Source organism: Tamandua tetradactyla, chromosome 24 (genome assembly GCF_023851605.1).
Source record: "Tamandua tetradactyla isolate mTamTet1 chromosome 24, mTamTet1.pri, whole genome shotgun sequence".
Classification (NCBI taxonomy): domain Eukaryota; kingdom Metazoa; phylum Chordata; class Mammalia; order Pilosa; family Myrmecophagidae; genus Tamandua; species Tamandua tetradactyla.
Window position 1 is genome coordinate 23742400 of NC_135350.1, and position 20768 is coordinate 23763167.

At 36.0% G+C, this 20768-nt stretch overlaps 1 protein-coding gene and 1 long non-coding RNA gene across 8 annotated transcripts in view; one reads left to right on the forward strand and one right to left on the reverse strand.

Annotated features, from left to right (window-relative positions):
* LOC143668104 (uncharacterized) overlaps nt 1-7484 on the reverse strand; it is a 44798-nt gene extending 37314 nt beyond the window's left edge. For 2 of the 4 annotated variants that reach the window (XR_013168304.1, XR_013168301.1), the window contains exon 1: nt 7142-7484. This is a non-coding gene — a long non-coding RNA (uncharacterized LOC143668104). Of the gene's footprint in view, nt 1-5418; nt 5530-7141 lie in introns of all 4 variants that reach the window. The other 2 variants (XR_013168303.1, XR_013168302.1) reach the window with 2 other exon arrangements.
* Nucleotides 7006-20768, forward strand: part of EMCN (endomucin) — a 135236-nt gene continuing 121473 nt past the window's right edge. For all 4 annotated transcript variants that reach the window (XM_077142692.1, XM_077142694.1, XM_077142693.1 and 1 more), the window contains exon 1: nt 7006-7255. In XM_077142692.1, the coding sequence (XP_076998807.1) occupies nt 7186-7255 (70 nt within the window). In that variant the 5' untranslated portion in view covers nt 7006-7185. The remainder of the gene's footprint in view (nt 7256-20768) is intronic.

Below are 20768 nucleotides of genomic sequence, written 5' to 3' on the forward strand. Positions count from 1 at the left end.
TTCTCCTCAGTAAAATAAGGGCATCTGCTTGATCTTGAAGGATCTGACTGGATACCTACCCCTTCCCCGTGAGGGGGCCTAGGATCTAGTTTATTTCCTGGGTGGCCAGACCAGGGCAGCAATTCAGGCCAAACTAGCAGAATCTGAAATGGTGGGCCACCTGAAAGCCAAATCTGAATAGAAATCAGAAGTTAAGGACCATAGAGAGATCAATGAGCCTTCAATCAGGTCAGTGAGGATTCAATTGCTTTTATATCTGAAAGCAAATTGGGACAAATTATTGGAGGGAGAAAATAGGATTTAATACAGGACCTACTCAAAAGGTTTGGGTCAGAGCTGAAAGGTCAATCTAGTAGACATAAGAAGTTAATGCTTTCGCATCAGATACTGTGCTAAAGTATGTATGCATGTTTGCATCAGATACTGAGCATATCTGCTTCTACACTTGAAGAATTTACTATCTAATGTGGAAGGTTGAAGATAACTGAAAAGTATGATTTATTTGGTCTTAATTCCATCAAATTAAAATTTTCAAGAAAATGTAATAGGACCTTATATGAGTCAAGATAGGCCAGACTATGCTTCGGTAACAAATTAAACTTGAAATTTCAGTGGCTTAATATGACAAATGTTCAAGCGTTGCTTGTGCAAAGTCAGAGCAGATCAGTGCAGGGTTAGGGGTGAGAACTCTGCTCCATCCAGTCACTCAGGGAACTGAACTGCATCTTTGCACCGTCTGGATTACACAGTCTCAAAGGTCACCATGGAAAGGAAATGAAAAACATGAAGAACTCATGTCCACTCCTCTTTGCTATGTTCTGACAGTGGCACATGTCATTTCTGTTTAAAGCCCTTGGCCAGAACTAGTCACATGTGTATGGTTTAGGAGGCGAAAGAGAGAAGAGGCAGACCAAAAAACCTTAGAGAGAGCGAGTTTATTCCTGCGCTCCCGGGCAGAGCTCACAGAACTCCGGGTAGGGAATTGCAGGCTCGCCACTAGGTCCTGGTGTGGGCGGTTTTTAAGCAAGGGGGTGAGGTGAGGTCTAGAAGGGGCGGCACATTTTACACAGCTCAAGTCATGGTAACCTTCCCTGTTCCCCCGACCTAACAATATGGACCCACCTAATGCAAAAGACCTGGCAAATAATAGAGAGCGCATGGATATTCAATAAGCAATAAAAATCTGGGCTACAGATCTCAGACAGTTTGCAACAAGAGTCAGTCTTGGGGGATGGAGATCCTCATCATCTGGGAATTATCTCCACAGGTTAGCAAAACTTGAACAGAAATGCAGCACCCCAAAACAAAATCAAATGAAATTACCAGTAGGTAAGACCATTCTGAAGGCCATAGACTAGTCAAAGAGTCAGTCCTGGCACAGTGACCACAGACAATCAGGAATAAAATATCGAGAAAGAACAAGAAGCAGTTATTTGAATCCTTGGGGTATGGCCTAGGAGCCATTAGTAGGGTAAATTTCACTGAGTTATGTGTAGGGAGGGATTCATTAAAAGGAAAAAACCAGCACAGACAGTCCATTTCTAACTTTGTTTATATGTTTCTACAATCCCAAAAGCTGTGTCTGCAGTTGGTTTTCTTTATTTTGACAAAAGAGAAAAAAAAATACATTTTTTAGAGAATTAACTTCAACTTCCATTGCTCTGGAAGTCAGGAAAGAAAGAAACAAATAAATCACCTCATCATGCTTTTAAATTGCTTTTTATCTGGCTCTGTGAGCAATCCTAAGAACATTATGTAGTGGGCACAGAGAAGGACAATATAAAAAAGGATTTGGGAACCTGACAACAGGAACTAAACTGGGAAGGAAAAAGGATTAATATCTGAATAGGTAAGTTAGTGAAGTGGGTTAGAACATTTATAGAGTGAAAAGTGAAGGAACTTAGATGTCATTTACTTAAATGTCACACTTTTGTCTGAACACACCAGTAAAAATGCCTGACACTCAGTATTTTTTAATAGGTGCCATTTGACATAAGAAATGAATTTTTCCCTGAGATACTATTGTTGGCATGGCGAGAATAAGAATCTGAGCAGAAAATTTAGATGTGGGTTGGCAACAGCCAAGCCAATAGAAAGCTGAGTAAACTGTTCAAGGAACTTTGTTCTTGCCTGCTTATGTCTGAGTTTATTTAAGTATTCTTAAATAAAATCATATCTGCGCTTCATTAACTATAATTAAAATTTGAATATGGATGTATAGAGTAGAAACTCTCAAGTCTTTGGACAAATTGCATTTTCTCTATTAATGAAGTGACCTACATAATTAGTGGGAAAAAAATACACTATAGCTCAATTTTATATACAAAGAATCCATTTATGACATGGCATTTCCAGAGCTTCATAAGGTAGGTATAGAGGACGGAATAGGGATTGAACTTTTTAACAAGGGAGCTATCCAACTAGGGAATGGGCTGTCCTAAAGAGAAAAGGACTCCAGTCGTTTCAGGTGTTGATCTGGCAGGGGTATTCCTGCACTAGCCAAGAATTTGGAATAAAGTAACATTTTATATACTCAGGTCTGAGGTACTGTGCTTTTATGGTTTTCCCATATTCCTGTCCCTATATATCAAGAGATCCATGAAAAGTTAAGAGTAGATACAAGGTCAGAGAACCATTTTTATACATTGAGAAGGAAAACTGTGATGGACAGTTTGGGCATGTTAGAGATAGGCTCCTTGGGAGCTTCAAGAATCATCTGAGTCATGTGTCACTGATAGTTGACTCATAAAATTGTTTTACATAAAGCATATATTTGCTTCACTGCCATAAACTAACTCAAATGGCTGGGCTCTGTTGATGTTCATTATCCATTTTGACAGTATAGGAGAGACCCTGAATAGCTATAGTGCCATGGACCCTGAATTCTGTTTGTCTTCAGCTCTGTTTCAAATATCTCTAGGAGATCTCTCAATTCCCTTTGAAGTAGGCAAGTAATAAAAATAAGTTGCTATGTTCTATCTCCACTGGAAACAGTACCCAATATTTAAAGTACATTAAAGTGAAATGTGGAATAAATTCCTGACAATAAGGATTAGGCATATGTATAATGTATTCTTAATTTCGCTCTGGTATTCTTGTAATCCGAAGATTTCTTAGGAAATGAGTTAATACTCTGAAATGAGATGGCTTATTTAAAATCTTAACAGCCTGAAAATATAGCACGCAACTGAATTCATTTAGTTCAAAGATTCTAAAAGTTTAAGGTTAGTTTAATTATTCAATTGTTTTAATATACCCTTTTCAGAAAACATTTTGGAATCTTGTTCAATCTTCTAAACAACATTAGGAATAGGCATTGTGATTTTCCCCATTTTTCTGTAGGGGAACCGGGGCATAGGGAGACCAAGTAATTCAGACAAATTACACAGAAATTAAGGTTAGGGAGTTCAGGATATGACCCCGGAAGTCATACTCTTTACCCATTTATGAGATTGTTTCCTGGCATTTATACCATTTCAGATGATTTTATCCACAGTGACAAGCTATCAGAAAGGAAAAAGCAAGAATGGAAAGGGAGTTTACTTTTTAGGCTTAATAATGGTGCCACCTGACTAACACTGAGCAACACTGATGGCTTTTGTTAACCTGTGTTAATGTAAGTCATTGTCGGGGGTCCTCATTTTACAATATCTCCAATGATGCAATGATACAGTGATATCAATGGCATCACTCAGTATGTGCTTGGAAAGAATCCTGAGATTGCTCTTGTGTGACCTCACAATAGCTTATCTTTTTTTTAGACAAGGAATTCAGAAAATGAATGGCAAAAAACAAAAACAAAAACAGTTTTCAGATCTCAGGTTAGAGTGGTTCAATTCTTTTCATACGCTTCCCTTTATTAAAGTGTTCTTAAATCACATATCTCTCAATAATTAAAACACTCAAGCAGCCTACAATGAAGAATGTTTAATAATGCTTGTATAAATATTCTCTTAAATTATTAAATTAAAAATTAGAGATCAAAAGAAGAGGTTCTTTTATGAGGTATGTATTTACTCTGTAAAATCCCTTTTTAAGAAAAATAAACAAAAATAAGATAAAAACTACCCGTAATTCAGTATCAGGAGAGAAGCAATGTCAAAATTTTCTAGTTTAATATCTTTTTTAGATTTTACTCTCTTTATGCATATATTTACATATATACAACATATGCACATATATACAAAACATATATGTATATCATATATAATACATATGTTTATAACAAAATATCACAGATATATTTCTACATCTATACATTTCTTCAATTATTTTCCATCATAATAATATTCCATCTCATTCTCTGATACTTAGTATTGTTGATAAATTTTTACTTCAATGAGCATCTTCAAATTTTAGGATAAGTGATTAAGCATATAATATTAATGTCAGGTTCAAAGACGATGGTTCTTTAGGAGTTTCATTGTAAATCACCAAGTCACATCCCAGAAGGTCACATCCCAAGAATAAAGAATAACTTTTCCTGACTCTTCAACAACAATGGACATTGAAGGAAATATTCCTTTTTATTTTGAAAGACAAAAATATTATCTCAAAATTTGAATCTCTATTCATTTGATTTGTAGCCCCATTAATAGACTTTTGACATTTTGTTGGGCTTCTGTTTCTTCCTTTGTGGTTTTCTGTTGTCTATTTTTCAATTGCAGAGTCCTTTTATTGTTGATTAGCAAGAGGTCTTTATGTATTAAGGCTATTACATCTTCATCATATAAGTTTCTTATTTACCTTTTCCTCTTATGGGCCAAATATCTTCGAACCAAAAATACCAAGTTGTTCTTTTATGTTCTCTACCTTTGGTCCCATGTATAAAATGTCTCAGTTGGATCAAATAGTCACCCACATTGTCTCCTAGCATTTTGTGATTTCATTTTTTTACATTTAAATGTTTAACACAGTTTCTTATTTAGGTACTGGAAATAAAATAGAGATTTGACTTTAGTTTGTTTATTAGTTTGCTAGCAAAATGGTCAAAGATAATTTATTAAAGAACATGCCCTAATAATTCATTACATTTACTATATATTAAATTCACCTAAATCTACATCATATACCCCTCTCTCTCTACACATACTACATATATTTGTATTTATACACACCCATCTTTCTATTATCTATCTAGGCAGACATATGTAATATATGTGTCTATAATTTCTATTTTATGATGCTGATCTGTCTAACTCTACTAGCTATCAGCACTGTTTTAATGAATTATTTTTTATCTCTAAAAATACCTTTTAATGTAGTAAGACAAAATTGATTCTCGGCTATTACTCCTAGTTTTCCAATTATCATGTTTAGCCATATTTATTGCATTTTTGTAATTTTTTTTCATTTTCAGATCATCAGACTTTTAAACAGAACTAATACTCTTTCATTAAAAGTTCTTGGAATAGGTACCTGGTCTGTTCTGTGGAAAGGCACAGCAGACAAGGCTGAAGAATCAAACTGTTGAGGCAGCTCTATAGAAATGGTCATGAGCAGCGTCAGTGCTGGCCCTGTGTTCTGACACTCCAGAGTGAACACAGCAAAGAACAGGAAATGAGGCAATGTGAGGGCCTGACTGTAATTCCACACAGGCACACCCCAATTTATTTCTGGAAAGTGCACGTGACATCTATTCACATACATTTCTATCTTTATACTTACTGGGATATGCCAAGTAGAGTAACAACCCCCAAGGAAGTTTGTTTTAGAAAATCAATTAGAAAAGAGAGTAAAATTAAGTCTTGCCTATATGCAAAATAGAAACTTAGAGCATCTTCTGAGACTTAAGTTAGGCCAAAAACAAGCTAGTGTTTTAAATTTTTTTATCACTCTTGCTATAACCATTCTTGTATTGAGTCTTCTCCAACATAGAACAGTAATGAAATGTATGCCTTCCTTATAAACAGGTGGAAGATACAGTTTTTAAGTAGCTTTCTAGGTGGAACAAATAGATCTAATCTAAACCAGCCATGCTGTTTTGCCTAATACATTTCCTACCTAATAGTACTTTAAAGTATGATTGAGTTAAGATATGCAGCCTGTAGCTGAGGAAAAGCGTAAAGCTATTTGGCACACACAGGGTCTATGTCTGGGGTGTGGCTGTGTCATCATCATGTTTTAATCAATTGTCACTAACATAAAAATATATATATAGATAGATTATCCTGCCTGATTGGCATTCTGGTCCGCATGCATTTCTGTATCTCAACTTCACTAAAGTATATCATCATAGCATTCCATACCACATATTACGAACTAATTGTATTCCCTAGAGAGGCGTTCCCACAAGGGTTTAAAAGTAATTTTTTCCTTATTCTTCATCAAAGTCCACCAATAAAATCTAGAAGTGAACTGTGGACAGTCACATTTCTTTATTTAATTCTAGTTGAAAAAAATCTCCCTGCACTTCCTTAAGAAGTCTACTTGCTTACACAAGAGCAAGGCATGTACTCTTTGTTTAGTTTTTGCTTGCATTTGCAGGCACCAGGAATCCAACCTAGGTCTCCACCATGGCAGGTGGAAACTGTGCCTGCTGAGCCACCATGGCCTGCCCAAGGCATGTAATCTTAATTAGGTTTTGCTCTTATCTCCAGAAGATGGTTTTGTAGCTAATCTGGCACATGGGAAACTTTCAACCCTAAAGCACACATCACCCCCAAGCTGGAAGGAGAGAAGAAAATTTGGTTCCTCGTGAACTTTGTTCTAAAATCTAACCCTAGGGCTGTTAAAGTCTCTTTTATCCAAACTGAGTAACTGTTTAGTGAGTCCCCTTCATGACCACTAAAAAAACACACTTTCAAAACAAAAGTTAGAAAACTGTACGACCCATTCTCAAGAAAGATCTGTTTCTGTTCAAAACCCATTCTGACCTTTTGTTGAAGAAGAACAAAATAATGTAGTAACAAAAACAGAAGTGGCTGCCAAAGGAAGAGAGAGAGAAAAAAAAGAGTTCCTGTAAGGCACTGAAACAATAAATCTCCTCTCTGCTGAACTCCCAAAGGGAGTGTGTGTATTTCCTCCCGTTCTTTATCAGAGCCCCCAAAATAAGTAGTAATGGGCAGTGGCTGTTCACATTCAGCTCACCTTTTCCACTTGCAAAAAAGTCCCTGCCTGGCTGTGAGTGAGTTTTCCGTACCTGATTCTGGAGAGAGAAGCCACTGAGACCGAGCGACAGACACCATGAAAGTACTTCAAGTGAACATTCTTTTTCTCCTTCTGTCCAGCATTTGCTGCAGTGAAAAGAACTCAGGTACCATTTTCTCTTATTCCTCTGACCATGTGAATCAGAAGCCACTATTAGAGGGCTCTTAGTCTCAGTTTACATTCAAGGTAAAATATCTCCTTATACTCAGATGCAGCAATTCATTTGTGGAGTTAATTGTGTGGGTGTTGGCTAGAGGTGGTTGAAGAAGGTTGCATGGAGAAGATGTTTGTTTTCTCTAAAGGGACATGTTTGCAGAGGCAGCAGCCTCTGAGTGTGTTCGATGACATCATAAAAGTACTGAGAACATACAATGACCTTTAAGAGAACAGAAATTTGGGGGCAGAAGTGCTGGTTAAAACATGCATTCTTTCTCAACATACCTTTCCAGACATAAATCTAGAAATAAAATTATTAATTATCACCATGGGTGAAAGGCTATAATCAGAAATATTGCATTGCAGATACTAACCCACATCTGAGAGATGGGGAAGTTAGTTAAAGCTGCCTAGGAAAGTGGATCTTAATATTTTGAGGGAATAAGGTGTGTGAAATGGTGATTCATTTGATGAAAGCTTATGTATTTTTTCTCCAGAAATATGTACATATCCACATTCATAAACACAACATTTTGCATAAAATTTCAGAAAGTTTATAGACACAAAATCCCATTCAATGACCACAGGTTAAAATCCTAAAATATTTACTTGTCTCAATAGATAAGCCCTGACTAAGTGATTCTACAAAAAGCAATTCAGTATTGGTAGGTTCCTATAATGCTCTTTGCAATGTATTCAGTGCAAAGAATACAAAAATGGGTAAGACTTGGTCCTTGCACACAGTAGTAAATGTACTATTGGGAGATGTAAAATGTCATTTTAATATAAGGCAGACTGAATAAGTGCTAAAAACAAACTGCAAATTATCATAAACGAACATTGGGAAACATTACTTCTGACAGTAAGAGCCCCGGAAAAAACCTCAGTCCTAATTTTATTTTCCTTGTCCTCTTCTCACAAGTTTGCTGCCTAAACAATTTAAATTTACAGTAATGATCTAGGAAAAACATGAGCACACTCTTCCTTGAATGATATTCATCAGTAAGTAAATTTTTTAAAAATTCCCTAACACTTCAAAATCACATACGATTGCTTATAATGCATCCTGGGGCTTTCTGGATTAAGTTGCAGCAAGTATCAATGCCAGAAAATGTAATTGAAGAGAGTTCTTAAGAATTTAATTTCTTAAAAACAATGTTTGTTTTTTTTAAAAAAAAATTTTTTTTAAATGTTTGCGAAATGACAGAAATCAATGTACTAGCTTCTAAGTGCCTCTACAGTATACACAGGAAAGATTGACAGGAATTCCATTGCCATGAAAATCACAGCTCACAAGCAATGTCGGGTCAATACAAATTCTGAAACTCTGGGTTAAGCTGTTCATGTTCCAAGTCTGTATGACACAGTGAATGTACAACTTTCCTGCCATTGCTAAATCTTAAATGGATTATATGTCCTGAAGGCAAAGTGAGATGGGATCAACAGCCTACAGAACCTGGTTATATGGAAAATGTGAAGGTGAAGGATAACCCAGAGATGATCTGGCAGGTTTTTTTTATTATACTTTATTATGATAACAGGTCTCACACCCTTTTTAACTGTTTCTTCTTTCTGTGGAGCTAATAACCCATTGGAGCAGAGACACTGTAACATAACTATTTCCTTCAATATCTCTCAACAAACTCATTTGTTAATTTAAGGCAAGTATCTGGAAAACCTACCCCATTTATCTTACTAAAGAAAACCACAGCTCAGGCACATAAATTACCATCTCAGTGGTGCCCAGAAGGAATTTTAAGGAAGTTTTCCATTCATGTATATGCTTTTGTTGCACCTGGCTCTGCCTGTTTTGTTTTCCTTCACAGATAGGGCACAGGAAATGAAATATTTCCTCAGTTCATTTATTAATTTCTTTCCCTAATTCCCTTTTACTGGAAACATATTGATTCCAGAGTTTAACATGTTCCCTAATCTTAGAATGTCTAACATTTCATCAGCAGAGTTGATTCTTGGGGGTGGGGAGAGAGGCATTTCATCTACCTTAATTCACAAGTTGTCAAGAAGAACCATGCTTTTTTTTTTTTTTTTTTGCATGGTAATTCATTTCTAAATAATGATCTTTTAGAAAAATTGGTGATTTTTCTTTTCTTTTTGAGATTTTTAATCGGCCTCAGTTTTAAGTAAAATTGGTATAGTCCTTTGTACTCTTTGCGAAAATAAAGGGAATCTTTCTACGTAACAGTGAATGAGTGACTTTTCTATTATTTGGTAGGTGGTGTAGTACTTTACCATCTCAAATTTGAAAAACTATTATATTGAAATACATATAGGAGGTTCCTGAAAAGTTAACATGGTTCTTTTCTAAAGTTTTCTAAATTGTATTTAAAACTAAAAACAGACCCCTTACAGTGTTTTTCTTTGGCTCTTTAATCTATGATCTCTTGAGTGTCAGGACTGAGAGAAGTTCAATAAAGAGGTATTCCAAGAAAAAAAGAGGCCCTGAAGCAATATGTATTTATACTTCAAGTGCCACTTCCTTCTTGAACTTTACATTAATTTAGGAAAATTAAGATATCTTAGGCATTTGTATTCAGGCAAAGACACAGCTTTATTGGTGTCTGAAGAAGAATTTAATTGCCTGGAGAAATTCATGTTACTGGTTGAACATTCAATTTTATGATAAAAAAAATTGGTTAAACACCTACTATAGAACAGACACTGTGCTAAAGGCTGAAATTTATAGAGATCAAGACGGCTCAGCCTCTGCCCTTGAGGTGGGAGTGGGAAGAACGAGTGAAGCAATTAAGAGTTTGGTATATTGTAGACCTTAGGAGGGAAAAAAAAGAATAATATAGGAAAATCATAACTAGTTTGATTTGGGGTATGGGAACATCAGAAAAATCTTCAAAGAGTTGTGGAATTTTTTATTGGCTTTGAAGTTTGAAAATCAGGAGGCTCCAGTTGAGTGGAATTCCTTGAATAGCAGCCTTGAAACATTAGTAAGTTCTTGTCTAGAAGTGAAAGGAGACAGAGGAAAGCACTGGGCAATAAGGTTGGAAATACAGCTTCAGGAGATCCTGAATGTCAGAATGAGAAATACCAACTTCTATTGCTCATCAGTCAGAGCCCCTAAATGCATTTAAGTATGGGAATTATATGATTGGAGCTATAAATTGGGAAGGTTATTCAGCCTGCAGGATATATATTAGACTGTTGGAGTCAGAAGAGATAAAAGTTAAAGAAACCAGTTCAAATGTTATAACAAATCTGGAAGTCTGTCAATAAAACCAAAGAACAGCCTGAGGAGAACTTTAGGAAAATAGAAGCTGGGTTATTCCAAACATCAATGACTGGCAATGAGGGAGAATGTGATTGAATTACAGAGATAGGATTATTTGCATATTAGAAGTAGAGAAATGGCTTCAGGCACAGGGAAGGATAGCTAGGAGGAAATGGTTTAGGGAGAAAATAATGTATGGTGCATTTGAGCTCTTGATATTAAATGAGTAGACATATCCAATGATAAACTGAAAGTGCCTGGCAGGTAGCTGGAAAGCTCCTGGACCCAGAGGTAGTGGTAAGGGTCAAGTATTCTGTAGTCCTGAATCCAAAGAGTTCGTCAAACATCCCTTTGTACAATTAAATAACATAGAAAAGCCATTTAAGTCTCTTTTGAATGTCCATATTTCTGAATCTATTGAAATCTATTTTCCAATTCAATTATGGTCATTTGTGTGCATGTTTTATCTCCTCTAATGATTATAAGCATCTTTAAAGCACAAGCCATATTTATTATATCTTGTTTCCCAAGTAACAACTGCAAGCACACAGTAAGTGTATAGTTAGTCAAATGAATGAATAAGTGAGTAAAATAGTTGCCTCCATATTTTTTTCCATTTTTAATTTCTTTCTGGTATAACAACTTATAACTTTACTACATTGCTCTTAGAAAAAGATTATGAATGGGGATAATTACATTACATGATATAGATGCAAATGGATTATTTTGATTGAGGGCAACAAGCATGAACACCAAATGCAAGGGAAAGGGCTTCTTATCAAAGGTCAGTGAGTTCTAAACCCCAGCAGGAGAGGAGATGCTGAGGACTGGTGGACATTTAATTCCAGGTGACAGTACTTTCCAACAAATCTGGAATAGAAGAAACTGCTATAATTACAGTCATTCAATAGGAAGAATATCTAAATAGAATTGACTCTAGATTTTTTATGCCTTTTTCAATATTGAATCCTTTATTTAATACCATCTTATAGTTGGAAATATTCAGAGGGGTACCTTATTCTCAACCAACTTCTTAAAAATACAAAAATGATTTTGTTAAGCAAAGTTCACAAATAATCACTGGAAGAAAGTTAAATAAATACCATACTTCATTAATTCACAAATTATTATCTGAGTTGTTTCAGAACAGATAATTTCATTTAGTATTTTTACTTAGCTTAATTAGCACCAATAGCTCTTATCTGAAATGGGTGATCTATAATAGGAAGAATGAACCAATCTGGAAACAAGCCAACGGGAAAAGTATTCAGTCACCAAACATTTGTTTTTAGCATTCTTTCTTCACTACTGTGGTAGTTACTGTGTAGGTGCAAGTGTCAACTTGGCCAGCCAGGTGATCATACCCAGTTCTGTTGCTGTGGATTTAAACCATCAGCATGTGAAATTCTTCTATGGCTGATTACATATCTGCAGTCAGCTAAGGGGAATGTCTTCAGTAATGAGTGATGTTTAATTTAATTAGCTGGAGGCTTAAATGAGAGAAGTCAAAGGAGAGCTCAGCAGCTCTGCACAGCTCAGCTCAGTGCTCAGGGTTGGCTCAGAACCAGATGGTTGGCGATGCAGAAAGGAATCGCCCTGGGAAAAGCCATCTGAACCTGAAGCTGGGAGAAGGCCAGCAAATACTGCTGTGTGCCTTCTCATGTGACACAGAAAGCCAGAGGAATGCCAGCTGCCTTTCCTCTGAGAAACAGTAAATTTGTAACTAAATAAATCCCCATTATAAAAGCCAATCCATTTCTGGCATATTGTAATCCAGCAACCTTAAAAAATTAAAACAGATTTTAGTACTAGAGGAGTGAGGTGCTACTACTTTGAAAATATAAAACATGTTGGAACAGCTTTTTAAATGGATAAGAAGAGGATTCTGGAAGGATTGTGAGAAGCTTGATAGTGAAAGCTTAGATTGCTTTGAAGAGACTATTGGTAGAAGTGTGGATTGCGAAGATACTTCTGTTAAAGCCTAAAAGGAATGCATTGCTGCAGACTGGAAAGAGGGTGACCCTTTTTTTTAAGGCAGAAGAGCGAATTTGGCCAAGTTGAATCCTGGTGCTGGATGGAAAGGAGTTTGAAGGAGATGATCTGGTATACTTGGCTGAGGAAATTTCCAAGTTAAATGTGAAGGATTCAGCCTTGTTTACCTTGCAGCTTATAGTAAAATATGACAAGAAAAGAATAGGCTAAAGACTGAACTTTTGGATACAAAGAAACCAGAAATTGACAGTCTAGAAAATTCTGGGCTTCCAGAAAGTGAGACCCCAGAGAATAGTGCTCCATGTGAGGATTTAACCAAATATGGAACCAGTCAGCCTTTACAATACAAGCCAGGACTGGAGATGGAGTTATTCAGAAAGGATTTGTGTAAGGTCCTATTGTCTGATGGCTTTGATCCTTGTATGCTGCATGCCAAGTGAACAAGTTTTTTGCAAGACTTGTATAAACAGACCTTCTGCCAGTGTGGACTAAAACGGACAGAAGAGGGACAGATTGAAGGAGTAATGGCTTCAGAGCCAGAACCACTGAAGCTAAGGTATGAAGCAACAAAACCATGGACCATGAGAATGGATCCACTTGTGCATGTGAAGCGGGGTGAGTTTGCCCTGGAAGCAGAGGATGGGTATTCTGTCTAGATATTCAAGAAGAGTTCTCATGTCCCAGGCCTCAGAAAGGGTAGGGCACATTCCCCAAGGATTTTGGGGAGCCTGGCTGCCACCCCATTGTTCTAAAGGGGTCAGTTGCATTCCCCCAGAAATGGCAAAAAATCCAGATGCCATCCTATACTTAAGGAGTATAGGGCCAAGATAAGGTGGTCTCTGCCATGTTCCCCAGTGTTGTAACCCTCAATCCAGTATTTGAAGAAAACAAGGCTGCTGCATAGGTCCTTGGAAAGGATGGGATTGCCACTTCTAAAGCCCCAAGGATGAATGACTCTGAGACTTTGAAATCTAATGGAGATTGCCATGCAAGTTTTTGGAATTGTTTAGGTCTGGTGACCCCTGTTTTCCTTCAAATTTCTCCCTATGACAATGGGACTGTTTATCCTATGACTTTTCCTTTGCTGTATATTGGAAGCAAATAACTTGCTATAAGTTCACAGATCCACAGCCAAAGGAGAATTTTGCTTTGGCCTCTGTTTTTGTTGTTTTTTTTGTTTGTTTTTTGCATGGGCAATCTCCAAGAATTGAACCCAGGTCTCTGGCATGACAGGCGAGAATTCTGCCACTGAGCCACCGTCGCACTGCCTGTTAATTTTGCTTTGGGACAGCCCATCTCTGTAACTGACTTTATAAGATTTTGTACTTTTTTTGAGTTGGTATTGCATTTGTACTGTTACTGAAATGATTAAAGGTTTTTTTTTGATATTGTGATGAATTGAATGTATTTTATGTAAGGAAATATTTAGTTCATTGTATGCAGAACAGATGAACACTGTTAGGCAAAAAAAAATATGTCTGTTATTCTTTTCTATTTAGAAATTAAGTACAGTTTAAGGTGATGTGTATAACTGACAAGTTGACAAGGGGTGGACTCTGTAGTGATTAGGCTCAGATGTCAACTTGGCCAGGTGATGCCAGTTCTGTTGCTGTGGATTTAAATCATCAGCATGTGAAATTCATCTATGGCTGATTACATATCTGTGGTCAGCTAAGGGGAATGCCTTTCACAACAAGTGACACTGAATTTAATTATCTGGAGGCTTGAAAGAGAGCAGTCAGGGCGGGCCACAGTGGTTCAGCAGGCAGAGTTCTCACCTGCTATGCCATAAACCTGGGTTTGATTCCTGATGCCTGCCCATGGAAACAAAAAAGAGAGAGAGAGAGAGAGCAGTCAGAAGAGAGCTTAGCAGCTCAGCACACCTCAGCTCAGTGATCACCGCCAGCTCAGACCCAGAAGTTTGGAGATACAGAAAGAAACCATTGTGCAAAGCTATTTGAACCCAGAAGCTGGGAAAGAAGGCTAACAGACACCTTGTGTGTCTTCCCATGTAACAGAGAACTGTAAATTTGTAAATAAATAATTCCCCTTTATAAAAGCCAGTCCATTTCTGGTATGTTGCAGTCTGGCAGCCTTAGCAAACTAAAACAACTTCTCATTTTTAATGGTCTCTACCTAAAGGTAGAAGTGATCATTCTAATCTGCTTATTCTCAGGAGAGTCATAATATGGATACAATTGTCACCAATAAATTATCTGGGAATTTTATTTTTCTCATTGTAATTGAAAAAAACATGACCATTTAAGGGTTAAGTTTTCTTTAATGTAAGTTACATTTCAAGCTTCAGGTAAATATTTTAATTAGTATGTAGTTATCTAATCCAGGTTACTTAATTTGTTTTAATAATCACTTTTTCATTTTCTCTTCATCTTTGAGAACAATTTATGATGCACATTTCTAGACACTGACTGTCAAAGCAGGAATTTAATCTAAGTGATATTCAATTCTTGTGTTTCTCTATTTCTGCTATTCCTAGGGATCATTATAGTTCTATCCAATTAAGATAATAATGCCTGTTATTTGTTAAAAGAAACTCTTTTCATTAACAATTAATTTTTTTGTGCTGGTATACAACATGAGAACCATCAGTGATGTCAGATACGACCTAGAAAGACCATTATATGTTTCACAAATTCTAGGCAACCATAAAAAAATAATTCTCTAAACTTGAATAGAGGTCTTCTATCTTGCAGAATGACTTATTAGTAGAGATAATGATAACTAGTCCCTAAATAGCCTAAGGCATCATAAGAGTATAGGATTCTGTTTCCTTCACACATCATATTTAGCTGTGTTTATTCCAGCCATTGCTGTGGCAACCAGCTGCACAAATTTGTGACCTGATGGCACTTTGTTTCACTTGAATGCATATATCTATCTATATTGTTACCAAGATACCAAGATAATATCTATCTATATAGCTACCAAGGCCTCACCTGCAGAACCCACCTGACAGTGTTGTATACCTGAGCTAGAAGTGCAAGAATGTTAGTACTCCATGACATAGCTCTTGACCAAAGGTGGAGAGGAGCCAGCAAAAAGTTCTCTCTTCTATTTCTGTTTCAGTTTTACAGTTTTGTTCCTTTACTCCTTTCCCCAAGACCACTTCCTTTTATAAACTATCTGTATACAAGCCCTTGTCTCAGGTTCTGTGTTTTAGGGGAAAAAAAGGACTTATTATTTTCTTGACAAGGACCTTTTGGTTTGAATGATAGTGTATATCTAGGTATAGGTTAGTTATAGTTTCTCTGACACCCTGATAAATGTTTGCTACCTTTCTTCCACTTTACTTCAAAAAGAGCTAAACAACTTTGATCAATCGTTTGTTGAATAGATTGTTGAATAAGCCAAACAACATTCCACTTATTCTATTCTAAGACTAATAATTAATTGCCTGTTTGCATAGAGTCAGTAATGAATTATGCTATGAGGTTAGTAGTCAAAAATGTCATTGTTGATTTTATACTTGGTGTATTGCTCATCTGAAATATGGACTGATTTCTATCTGCTATTATTGAGTCATATTCTCACTTGAACTGTATTGGTTGTGTCAAAAATCAGAGAATGGAGATTACAATTGAGTCTGCTCCTAGTTAACCCAAAGATATATTGTCACAACATCTACTAACATCTACCATTTTTGTGCTGGACACTTTATATACATTACTTTCATCACAAAATTTCAAGGTTAGTCTTTTTTCCCATTTTACAGATTAGGAAATAAACACTAGGAAATAGTATAAAAATACAAGAGTGATTTGGCTTAAATTCAAACCTTCCTTCAAAACTCCCTCCAATACTCTGCTACCTCCCAGTACAAAACAAAACAACAAAACAACTCCTCCTTTCCAATGCAGTGGCACTGCAGTGAACTGAGTCCATTCTGATTAAAAAGAGTTAATACAGATTTGTACAACTGAGTAATCCACATGTCGCTACTGCCTCTCACAGCACATTCAACCCCTCTTAGCCCATAACTAAGACTGTAGTGACATGAAATCTTTCTATTCAGTGATAATGGTCCTCTTAATATCCTGGAAGCAATTATTTCTTAGGGGATGGATTAGAAGTTGTCACATTTGCTTACCTACACATTGTTATGTTGATGGAAAAAAATGTGTTTGGCTCTAATATAAATGTTAGTGCAGCTAATATGAGACTTGGGACAGAAGAAGGAAAGAAGCAAGAGGAAATAACTATTAGTGAATTCATCACTTTGTGCCATGTTTATAATACTTCTGGAGCCAAAATGTCTGGGTTCAAATTCCAGCTCTGTCACTTACTAGCTGTGTGAACTTTGGCAAGTTAATAAACCTTCAGCATCCTCAACAATAAAAGAGGGTTGAGTAAAGTCCCAACCTCATAGGGATGTTGGGAAAATCACATGAGGTCATATATATATAAAGTACCTAGAATAGAGTCTGGTGTGTGGTGAATACAGTTTAAGTTTTGTTGAATTTTTAAACTGAATCCTGTATTTTTTTATATTTTATCCCTAATATAAATATTTTACTTCCAAGTTGATTTTAATCCAAGATCAGTGAGTATTTAAATGATGACAATGCCAATTTTCACAAAGTAAAATTAAGAAGCAAAATAAAAACAATACATGAAACTGTTTCACAATAGAATTGATATAGGGTGCTAAAAATATGATTGTCCAACTTATATTTTTTATCAAAATGTATGCAGTCATAATTTGATTAATATGCAGATTAGTGTATTCTCTAGAATATCTTTCAGGTTTGTGAATTATTTATCTCATTTTTTAAATTAATCATTCCAATTTAGCTCATTTTTTAAATTAATCATTCCAATTAATAAGCAAAACTGTGTATTTATTTAATGAGAATTTTGGTTTTTTAGTCTGAGAATACTAAAACATTCTCAAACATGCTCAAATATTATTTCTGACCATAGAGTATTGAACATTGCTTAATCAGAGAGACAGAATTTCTTAGTGGAGGGAACATTGTCCTTGATATCAAAATTGAGTTTAGTTGTTGATTATTAAGAAAGTATGCTGAAATTGACTAAGACAAAAAATCTTTCTTAGCCTTAGTTTCTTTATCTAAAACTGAGAAAACTAATATTTGATGACACAATCCAAGTATTTCAGGAAAATGAGAAAACCTATTTTAGATCCTGTGTAAGTCATAAATTAATGTGAAAATGGTTATTAATAAATAACATTTAGCCTATAGAATCAATAGATAGATAGGAAGTTGTTTCATAATTTTGAGAATTCTTCCTTCCTCTCTAGGACTTTAACATTTTGTATTATTTATTATTTCTATTATTAAATACCTTTATATATTTTTATGTTTTCTAACAGCGTTATCAATGTGCATTGAAAGAATGCTTGAGTTATAAAAATCACATGGATGAAGCCCAGAAACCATTTGTATTCCATGCTAAATGTATTTTTAACTGAAGTGGGAAAGGAAATATTTTTGTGGAATAATCTGTGAAACTTCCTTCCCAGAATGATCATTGAGTATGAGGACATAAATGCTGAGTTCTTGGACACTCTTGTCAGCCCACAGAAGCCAGCCCTGCATTCTTCAGCTCAAAGCTTAATCAGCTAATTTAAATATCTGTTAATATTAAGAATATTATTTGGGTTAGGATAATTAAATCATGTGAATCAATGAGATTTTAAAAATTATTTTTCTTTTCTTCTTTCCTTTTTGTTTTCTGACAGTCTCATTTCTTAGGCACAAATTTGGGCACACAGGTGAGCCTAACTGGCCCTTCATTAATTTTGTAATCTGTGTCTCTTCAAAAGTCAACAGAGTTGAAAATATTCAAGGCAATAGTGAATTTTTTTCAGTGACTTGTGGGGCAAGAGCTGTCTTTATCCTATGGCTTTATTAGTGGAGAAGCTGTGAGTGTCATTGTGGAGACTCTTTTGGTTAACTGAACTTATTTAATTTGTTTTGTGAAGTTGACTTGTCCTTTCATTTTTGAATGACTAGTAGAAAATGCCTGCCTTTGGTTTATAATGATTGACCAAATCTCACTAAAAAGGTGTGGAACCATAATTTACCTTGCTCACAAAGAAAAAGTGTTGTTTTGTAATTTTAAGTATCATTCTTCAGCAAATCCAAATCCATTTAGATCAGACCACCCCCAGTAGAATTATAATATAAAATGATGGAAATTCAATTTGTATAGACACATTGACTACATATTTCACTTCTCCATCCCTGTAGTCTTAGTTCAGTAGGTTGAGTAATTAATTTTATTCTAATCTTGTCCAGAAGCAAAGGCATCAGATAATTCAACTGTTCCTAAGTATTTAAAATTTTATTCAACAGATAATAATCAAATTGTTCTTTGGGCAGTTGACATGAAATTCATAGCTTTTTACTTTGCCAAACAAAGACAAAAATATCTTAACACTATACATACTTTTAACCAGAATAATCCGTAAAAGAAAAGATGCTTTAATACAAAAAAATGAATATATTTGGCAATATAAAAATATTCTTTTTTTCATTGAGCCCCTGAGTGGTGACACAAATGGGCACTGCAGTGATGGTGGAAGGTACACACACTGCCCCCAAATCAGAAAACCTTGGTTTCAGTTACCATTACCCATATACTTGCTGTGTGACTGACCAAGCAAAATTTTTGAGACCTCTAGAGGCTTTAATTTCCCCACCTATAAAATCTGTGTCGTTCCAAGTGAATAATTTTGAAGTTTTCTTCCAGACCTATGATTCTATGATTTTAATGGAACAAGCAATTTCTGTGCATTTTGTCACAAATAATTTTGCCTCACTTTCATTCTGTTATTCCTAGATATGCTAATACCGGGGCAAGATGTTCAATTTTCTTCCATCAGGTTGGCTTCCTTTGGGAATTCTCAGACAGGGCTGTTGGAAAATGCCTGCTGTACATGTAAGAGGCCAATTCTCTGCCACATGAAATGTTTCTCAGAGTACCCACCAATGAATGGCAATGTTTCCCATTTTCCATGTGGTATTATTTGCATGCATATTGGAGAGTTTGGGGAGTAGCCAGGGAGTTCACTGGCATCACAAGATTGAATGAGGTTAAAAGAGATTGAAAATATGGCAGAGGTTGAAAGAAAAAGAGAGAGACCCTCTCAGAGAGGGTTGGGATTGGGAAAGACCAAGAATGAGATGGGGCAGGAGACTGATAGAGAGACCTGGAGACTTACTAAATGCTTTAGCATTTCTCTAACCCCTGGCACTCTTACAGGCTGGCACCTGGTAGGGTTCTTCTTTTTACAATAAAGTTCTTGCACCCTTCAACCCTTCATCCATTCCATTTGCAGAGTGTTATACATTTTTTAAGTACTTTCATTTGATTAATTATCCCATTTGATCCTTGCCATTGCCCAGGATTAGGCAGGGTTAGTTTTTTGTTGTTTTTTTTTTTTGTTTTGTTTGTTTTTTTGCATGGGCAAGCACTGGGAATCGAATCTGCATCTCCAGCATGACAGGCGAGAACTCTGCCTGCTGAGCCACTGTGGCCTGCCCCGGTTAGTGTTATTTGTACCCATAATCAGAGGAGGAAATCGAAGCCCAAAGACTCACTTTGTGACTCAAACCAGTAGTCCTCAGTATTTATTATTCAAAAGAATCACTGACGTCACCTGTTAAAAATGTTTTCCTCATCCTCATTTCCAGTGATCTCAAGTGAATCATTTCAGTAAAGCCCAGAAAATTAGATTTCCAGAACTTAGCCCAGATAGTGTTTATATAGTAGTCCATTGATACACTCTCTGAGGGGTCCTGAACCAGACTAGGTTTCCTAATTAGTCTTCTGAGTTTTCTTCCCTGCCCCATACCCACAAAGTAACCAGAAACATTTGCCTCTCAAGGAAAATCTTAGGATCTAGTACTTTAATGGGAAATTTTGGTATTAATTCCTTGTCATTCTTTTTGTTTGTTTGTTTATACTACTTTGCTTTAATAGGAACTAGATTTCGCCAATCCAAACAGTAGAAGCACTGAATTTAAGAAATAGAGAAGTTTTAATATTATGAATTTGGGCTAAACGTGCAGGAAAACTGCTTGTATTGGAAAAGAGCAGACTGAAGTAGAGTGGGATAAGTTAAAAGAATTCAGCAGACTGTCTCCCAGAGTTCAAGACTTCCTAGGAATTCTTGATGTACAGCCTGTGGATGTTTGCTGTTTGACCCACACACTATTTTTTTTTTTTTATAGGTGAATGC